At 37.0% G+C, this 8820-nt stretch overlaps 1 protein-coding gene across 2 annotated transcripts; it reads left to right on the top strand.

Annotated features, from left to right (window-relative positions):
• The first annotated feature begins 1082 nt into the window (after positions 1-1082).
• Positions 1083-3700, top strand: LOC107481425 (uncharacterized). Of its 2 annotated transcripts, none has more exons than XM_016101702.3 (2): positions 1083-1103; positions 1646-3700. In XM_016101702.3, exon 2 carries the CDS (start codon positions 1769-1771, stop codon positions 3287-3289), a length of 1521 nt encoding a protein of 506 aa, XP_015957188.1. In that variant the 5' UTR covers positions 1083-1103; positions 1646-1768; the 3' UTR covers positions 3290-3700. The 2 variants fall into 2 exon arrangements, with proteins under 2 accessions (XP_015957188.1, XP_015957189.1); XM_016101703.3 differs by lacking the exon at positions 1083-1103 and adding an exon at positions 1180-1502.
• The last annotated feature ends 5120 nt before the right edge of the window (positions 3701-8820 follow it).

Genomic DNA, 8820 nt, shown 5'->3' with positions numbered 1-8820 from the left:
GTGTTAAAAATCATTCTTGTAAAATTATTGTTGGATTGGTCCTGAATTTTTTTAAAAATTTGTCGTGAGAAATTTTTGATGTAAATAAAAAATTTTTCGGATAAATTTTAAATAAAATAAAATTTAGGAATATTTTAAAATTTTTTAATAAATTTAAAAATAAAAAATATACTTTATCCATAAAAATAATTAAATTTATTATATTAGAATAATCAAAATTTTTACTGTAGTATAATAAATCTTTTTTATATACAATCACATGTTCGGACTTGTTTGGGTAATCTTTTGAGAAAAGATTTTTTTAATTATCTTTTTTTAAAGGATCTTATGAAAAAATAAAAATAATTTTATGTTTGGATATCTTGTATAAAAAGATATTTATCTATCAACTATGTTTGGGTATAACAATATAAAAGTATTTTTTTGTTTATTTATTATGTAAAAAACATCTTTTTTTAAGAAAAAAGATCTTTTAAAAAAAGATGTAAATTGTAGCTTCTCAAAAAATATATTTTTTATTTTTTTAGTATTTTTACTTTTACTACAAAAAATTTGTCAACTAAAAAATAAAAAAAAGATATTTTTCATTAAAAAATATCTTTTTTACCAAGATAATAGCACCCAAATAAATACTTACTGACTTTTTGTATTTACGTAAAATTATTATAAATATGTATATTATTTTTGGTATAATGTATCAAAATTTAATTATTAAAGACAAAAGAAAATCAACATTCAAATATAAAATAAATTAATTACCAAAATAGCAAAAGTATTTTTTTTTCTCAAAAGACTTTTTCTTTTATAATAATCTTTTTTCCGAGAAAAAAAAGCTTTATAAGGAATTAAAATGAAGTCCCCGGGGGTAGTGGCATATCACATCTGAGATAATGATACAACCGAAAATCTTGTCCCTTCAAATGATCTTTCTCTCTCTCTCTCTCTCTCTCTCTCTCTCCGTGTGAGTCGCACGTGCCAAAACATAAGCGCAACCTCCTTAATTTTTATTTTTATTTTTTTTTTCTTAGCTACCAATAAAACCATACCCTATTTTTCTTTCTTTCGTGCATGGAATTCTCCTCCAACTACATCACTGAGCACAGGTAAAAATAAAAACCAATTAAAAAAGAAGAACCCAATTGTTATATTGTTAGCTACCTCTTAAGGATTATTAAAATCAGTGATTGATTCAATTGTGTTTGTTCTTGAATGTTGAAGGAAGTTGGTTAGTAAGTAGGAATAGCGGAAGTAGTAGTAGTAGTAGGAGGAGGAGGAGGAGTAGAATGTAGTAGTAATCTTCAAAAAAATGTGATCTTTATTTTTGGGGCATTGAATTTCTCGCATTCTATTGGGAAACGGAAATTAAGGGGTCTCGCCCCTTTTTGTGGGTCGGATCTTGTACTTCTTAGAACTGTCACATCTCAAAACACCATTTTTGATTCTCTCTTCTCTTTTCTGCTCATCATCGTCATCGTCACCATCATCAACAACAAACTCTTTTGGTGATCCTCAATTTTGGTCCCTTCATCTCTTTTCTGCAATAAAAATTCCACCTTGTTCTAGTTGATCATATATATTAATATATATTCATGTATCATTGCTCTCTAATGATGAATGTTTCATGTTTCATGTTATGCTTTTGCAGTGTTTGATAGAAGGCATGCTTAGCTGATCTTGTTCTGTTTTTGTTTTGGTGCATCAACCAAATCAGATTCATTGATTGGTTGTTGAATAATTATTGATCAGAATCAGAATAATTGAGATTGGTATGATGATGGAGGAGAGGAAGAAGTTTGTGTGCAAGTATTGCAGCAAGAGGTTTCCATGTGGCAAGTCTCTTGGTGGTCACATCAGGACCCACATCACTGAAGAAAGAACCACCATCAATGCTTCTTCTTCTCCCATTGCTGCTAACACTCATGATCTTCTTCTCAAGAAGAGGAAGAGGGATTCATCATGGCCTACTCAATCTGCTGCTGTTGGTGGTGGTGCTGCTGCTGGTAACAATAATAATAGCCCCATTTATGGGCTAAGGGAGAATCCTAAGAAGACAACAAGGTTTGTGCATATTGATGGTGCTGCTGCCACCAACTTGGCACGTGAGAAGGAAGAAAGGTTCTGCAAGGAATGTGGGAAAGGCTTTCCATCAATGAAAGCTCTGTGTGGCCACATGGCTTGTCACTCTGACAAAGACAAAGACAGAGAGAAATTGGTGGTTATGGCTATGGATGATGATGGTGATGATGATGAATATGGTGATAATAATAGCCAATCTGATGCTGAGAGTTCTGGTGGTGCTGCTGCTTCGTTGCTTCCAAGGAGGAGATCCAAGAGGATGATGAGGTTCAAGAATCTCAGACCCTTTTGTTCTTCTTCTCCATCTGCTTCTGTCTCTGAAGTGGAGCAGCAGCAGGAGGAGCAAGAAGAGGTTGCTAGGATGCTCATGATGCTCTCAAGAGATTCCGGCCGGAGGGGTCGATTCGTGTCTCTTACTGAGTCTTCTGATAACAATTCTGTTGTTCTTAACACCAACAAGGTTGCTGCTGTGACTGTGAGTAATAACGATGGCAGGAAGAACTTTGTGCCTAATGATTCAGATTCAGCTGCTGGGTCTCTGAGGAGTGGCCTCAAGAACAAAATGGTTGATTCAGATGTCTCAATGGATGAATTCAAAGGGTGGAAGAATGTTAAAGATAAAGACAAAGAGAGAAGAAGCAAATACAGTAGTACTGTTGCTTTTGCTGCTGCAGTTAAGGATTTGGAATATGAAACAACAATATCTACTACTGCTACTACAAGGAAGAAGTTTGATTTCAGAAAGAGAGCAAATTATGATTCTCTTATTCACAGTTCAACTGAGGTTCCTACCAAGAATGAAAAAACTGGTTTCGCCAATGATGAATATGATGATTGTTCTTATGATTCAACAGAATATGATGATGTTGATGAAGATGAAGAGAGTGATGAGAACAGCACTGATACTGATACTGATTCATTTCCTGCTCCAAAGGCTCATAGCACTAAGGCCAGCACAAAGGCTAATAAGAAAAAGAAGAACATTAAGAAGAAGTTGAAGTCAAAGAAAAGCAAGGAACATGAATGTCCAATTTGCTACAAGATTTTCAAGTCAGGACAAGCATTAGGAGGACACAAAAGATCCCATTTCATTGGAGGTTCATCAGAGGAGAACACCTTGGTCATCAAGCAGCATCATGCTGCTCCTTCTTCTCTTGTTGTTGTTCCTAATTGCCTAATTGATCTCAATCTTCCTGCTCCTGTTGATGACTAATGAAGAAGGACTGCATCAATTTCCATCATCAACGTTGAAGCAGCAACAACTAAGGTAGATGAAAAGTCTGAAATTTCTTGGAATGTTTTTCTTTTTTTCCTTTGTCTTTATCCTTCATATTTCATACCAGGACAGCAATTACTACAATGTATACAGCTAAGAGGGTAAATGATTTTGGTTTCTTAATATTCCCTTTATATCATTCCTTTCATTTGGTAGTAGAAGAAGGTAGTGTCTTTTTTTGTTATCCTTTTCATGTTAATGGAACATGACAATTCCGTAGTTTTAAAATTGAAACTTTTGTTTCTTTTTCTATATCCTACATTATTCTTGTGAGTATTCCATTCCTTTCCTTCTAAGTAATGACTTCATCTCTTCAATTGATTCAAATAATATACTGAATCAAACGTCTATCTTTCTTGTTTCTCCACCCTCCTATTGAAATGTAAATGTAACAGAACTTTTACTGCAAAGTTCAGCTTTAAGATCTTAGTTTAGTTCATCTTTGTTATGTGCAGCACTTGAGCTTTTGTTCTTGGGAAGCGTGTTCATTGAAAAAGGATTCTTTAGTACCTCTTATTCTTACTTTTTCGTCGCTTAGTAACTTAAATTACCTAAAAAGTGCATACTCCACTTTCTTAAAGTAGAAGAGTCCTTCAAGTTGGAAGAATAAGCAAATCCAAAGGTTAAAAAGAGTAATGATTTTTCTTTTGAAAACACATAAACACATTCTTTATTTCTGTTCGACTTTACTATAGTGAAATTTGTCTAGCTTGTGACCAAAGTCTATAGAATTCAATTCAGCACTATGGTCAATCCCATTTGCTAGCTTCCTTGCTAGAAATTCATGGCTTTTTTTTTTTTTAATTAATCTTAATCTCTACTGGTCTCTCATCTTTTAGCATTGAAAAAGAGCAACAGTAATAGCAATAGTGCTTTGGATTATTCTTAAGAGTAATTAATTGTAGAAGTATGAGGAAACACGCTTTAGCTGTTAAACAAAATTTGAGTTGAGGTGGTTGTAAGGTCGCCTACCACATTGTGGCATGAAAGCTTATAATTGCTCCATGTGTAAATGTCTAACAACACTGTTCAAATAGAAACTATTTGTATGCCTTTTTCTTAATGCCAATTCCTATGTGTATTGTTGCCTATCAATTCCTTTTACCCATTGTGGTGCATGAGAGGACCACTTTAGTAGTGACATTTGTGCATCAAAATTTTGATCACAAGGTAAGATCAACACATACACGGTAAAACTTCACAACATGTTTTAGTTATTTTCTTTCCGGTGGTGAGGATTTTTTTTAACAATTCCACTAACTATACATCTATTATAATAAATATTATTTTAATACTAGTATTTTTGTAACAATTAGATACACATTTTTTTATTTTGTAAGTTAAAAAATTAGTTAAATATACAATTAATTAAAGAGTATTTGATGTATGAATAGTATTTTTTTAAATAGATGAATTATAAATATTCAATAAGTATTTATCAATAAACAAGTTTTAAAAGGTCAAAATCAAGAATTAAAAATAATGAATTGGAAGTATTATGAAAATGTTGATGTGAGAAGGTAAGGATAACGTGATATTATAAGAACATCCTATGTTAAAAATAAATAAATAAATAAATAATTTAATTCTTGTATTATTATATTTGAACATTGGTGTCATGTGGGCTCAAGACAGCTCTCATCAGAATGGACTCAATGATCAAATCCAAGTATGAATGCAACAAGAAGTAAGAGGGTTTATGGAATCATGGTCAAGTGGAAAATTACACGAGCTAAGGTTGTGAACAAAATGGGTGAATAAATTAAGATGGTGACTAGAAAACTGTTTGGTGGAAGACTTTCACTTCAAAGGACAATTGTAAATACCGGAGGAAACAAGGGAAGAAACTTCACACTAGTTCCACAACAAAGTTGCCTACTTTTTTATGTGTAATACTGATACAAACAGCACTTTCCCTCAGTTACTCATTCTTATCGTTCACTCCAATTCCAGCTTGTTAAAAATAAGCAATGACTCCTCATGAAGAAATTATTACAACATATTTTATGCGTGCTTGACCAAAAAAAAAATTCGAAATTATATATATAACTTAGTAACATTTTTTTTTGAATTTAGTTAATTTGTACCCAAAGACGCATGATAAAATTATAAATTGAAAATTTTTTTATTGAAAATATACAAAATTTAAGTTTTTAATATATTTATTTTATATTTATAAATAAAAATATTTAAAACAAGTAGTAAATATATTTTAGCATTATGCAAGCTCTATTATTGCGTCCTATATTTGATGTTTAGAAGTCATTGCCTTATTCCAATACGTTGGAACTAGAAGAGTGAGCTAGTGACTGATTAGGGACATTTGTTGTTTGTATTAGTAATAAAGTAAGTGATAATTAAGAAGGCAAATTTCTTGCTAAGTCCAATTTTCTTTTTTCAAATGTGAACAGTGCTTGTTGAGATTTCTCTGGCCGCCGGCCCCCTCTAAGGGAATCACAACAAAGTTATGTTGCTTTTGTTTATTATTTTAATTTGACTAAATAGGATTTCAATGATCAAATTCAGCAGTTCAGTTTAGCATAGGGATCATAACAACTGGCTCCACTTAAGGGAACATTTTCCATTTTGATATGCAAGGTGAGGAGAGCATGAATGTGTGCTTATTTGAAGCACCGAAGAGATATTGTAAATTTGTAACTGAAGAGTGGATATATTATATAATAGAATATAGAATATGCATAGTGTTCATACCCTGTCCCAACGATAAAGGCACAGGACCAAATAAAAGGTCTAATCTGAAGGATTAACCCTAGCTAAGTACCGACCTTCACATAAGAAGTCAGTATCAACCACGACTTGGTCTGAAGAAGTCGGATGTGAGATTAGCTGGCAGATAAATACTCATTCGAATGAGTAACCGCCCCTGAAATCTCTCTAACCACTTCATAACGCCATATCTTAACCTCCCCAAGATAATGGGGGCGGTTAACACCCTAAAGATACGGCACTACTCCAACGGTGGTTATTGGCTCACCACTATAAATACACTGACACCCCTCAGGTATCTCTAAGCCCAATACTCTCAAGACCTGCTCACACTCTTGCTAACTTAGGCATCGGAGTGTCTTTGCAGGTACCACCCCCCATTCACCCACGTAAACAAGTCGGAAGGAGGCTCCAGCGTGCAAAACCAACCCGGAGCTCACCATTCGTGGACGATTGGGCCAACTTACGCCATTCAATCCATTAATCTCCGGTTACCCACCGTAACATTGGCGCCGTTGCCGGGGACCCGAGAGATCATCCATTGATGGCGGACAGATCCCACGAAGAAGGCCATGTGGAAACAGATTCCGAACAGGAGAATCTGGACATGAGTAATAACGATGCGGATCTAGCCCTACAACAGGAAGTTAATAATCAACATAGAGAAGGCACCTCATCAACACAGAGAGGGCACCTCCGGGGTAAAAAACCCGAAGGTAAACTCCTCAGATGGGCGCGAATCAAAAAAGGGCGGACCATCCCACGTAGCTGAACTAATAGGATTAATCCACAGCCGCCTGGAACAATTAGAGCAAGAGCGGGAGAAGCAAAAGGAAACGGAAAAGTACCTCAAAGAGGAGATGGAGCGGTGAAAAGAGTTAAAAAGAAAACTCTTACAGCTAGAATCTTCCCTCAAGAATCACAACTCCCGCGAAGAACAAGAAGAACAACTCTTGGGCGGAGACGATCCTTTCAGCGAGGACATAATGAGGGCAAAAGTTCCGAGAAACTTCAAAAGCCCTGACATGGACCTCTACGATGGAACCACGGACCCAAAGCATCATCTAAGCAACTTTAAAAGTCGGATGTATCTAGCTGATGCTTCCGACGCTACTCGATGCAAAGCTTTCCCGACCACTTTATCAAAAGCGGCGATGAAGTGGTTCGATAGCCTTCCCCCAAGATCGATCACTAGCTTTGAAGACCTCTCAAGAGGAGAAGGAAAGGGAAGTCAAGAGAAAGGAAGAACTCGGTCCCGAAAGGCCAAGAAAATATCACTCTTATACTCCTCTAAAAACTTCTATAGTGGATGTATACAGAGAGATTTGCCACACTGAAAGACTACCACCCCCTAGACCTATTAAAAATAAAAAAGGGGGGAGCCGCAGCGACTATTGCGAGTACCATAAAATATATGGTCACTCCACCAACGACTGTTACGACCTCAGGAATGTGATAGAAAAGCTGGCTAGAGAAGGTCGGCTTGATAGATATCTCATGGAAAGGTCGGACAGTCACGGAAAGAGAAAGCGAGATGATATGGATAGAAGAGATCCACCGCCGCAGACTCCAGAGAGGCATATCCACATGATCTCAGGAGGATTTGCGGGAGGGGGGCTCACTAAATCCTCTCGCAAAAGACATCTCAAAAGAATCTACCAAGTCGGGGAAGAATCACCCGACCTCCCTACTATTTCGTTCACAAAAGAAGATGGGCAAGGGATAATCCCTGGACACGATGATCCAGTGGTAATAACTATGATCCTAGCAAATGCCCATCTCCACAGAACCCTAGTGGACCAAGGAAGCTCGGCGGACATTCTCTTCAAACCTGCTTTCGACAAGCTAGGATTAGATGAGAAAGAATTGAGAGCCTACCCCGACACCCTATATGGATTAGGGAACACGCCAATAAAACCACTAGGATTTTTACCCCTTCACACCACTTTCGGAAAAGGGGAAAAATCAAAGACTCTGAGTATAGACTTCATAGTCATAGATGAAGGGTAAGCCTATAATGCCTTAATTGGCAGGACTACCCTTAATCGGCTCGGAGCAGTGGTATCCACTCCCCACCTCTGCATGAAATTCCCGACCTCAGCGGGAATAGCAACGGTGAGAGGAGATCAAAAATTGCTGAGGAAATGCTACAATGAAAGCCTAAATCTGAGAGGAAAAGGCAAAGAAGTCCACACTATAGAGCTCGGTGGCGCAAGGGCCAGAGAAGAGCTGCGACCTCAACCGGGAGGAAAAACCGAGGAGATACAAGTCGGTGGAGAGGAAGGGAAAAACACTTACATAGGAGCCAACCTAGGGGAAACCTTAAAACAGGGGTTGGCTGAACTCCTAAGAGCTAATTCCGACCTCTTCGCATGGAAGGCTTCCGACATGCCCGGGATTGATCCCGAGCTCATGTCCCACAGGCTCTCGGTTTACCCAGGATCCCGACCTGTACAACAAAGAAGACGCAAGCTCGGCACGGAACGAGCCCTAATAGTAGAAGAGCAAGTACAGGCGCTCCTGGAGGCCGGCTTCATTAGAGAGGTCAAGTACCCAACATGGCTAACCAATGTAGTGCTAGTCAAAAAACAGAATGGTAAATGGAGAATATGCGTCGACTATACCGACTTGAATAAGGCATGTCCTAAGGACCCTTATCCCTTACCAAGTATTGATACCCTGGTGGACTCCAGCTCGGGGTACCAATACTTATCATTCATGGACGCCTACTCGGGATATAA

Source organism: Arachis duranensis, chromosome 3, assembly GCF_000817695.3.
Source record: "Arachis duranensis cultivar V14167 chromosome 3, aradu.V14167.gnm2.J7QH, whole genome shotgun sequence".
In the NCBI taxonomy this organism is placed as follows: Eukaryota; Viridiplantae; Streptophyta; class Magnoliopsida; order Fabales; family Fabaceae; genus Arachis; species Arachis duranensis.
The sequence above is the reverse complement of the archived record's forward strand: the minus strand, read 5'-3'. Positions and strand labels throughout refer to the sequence as shown.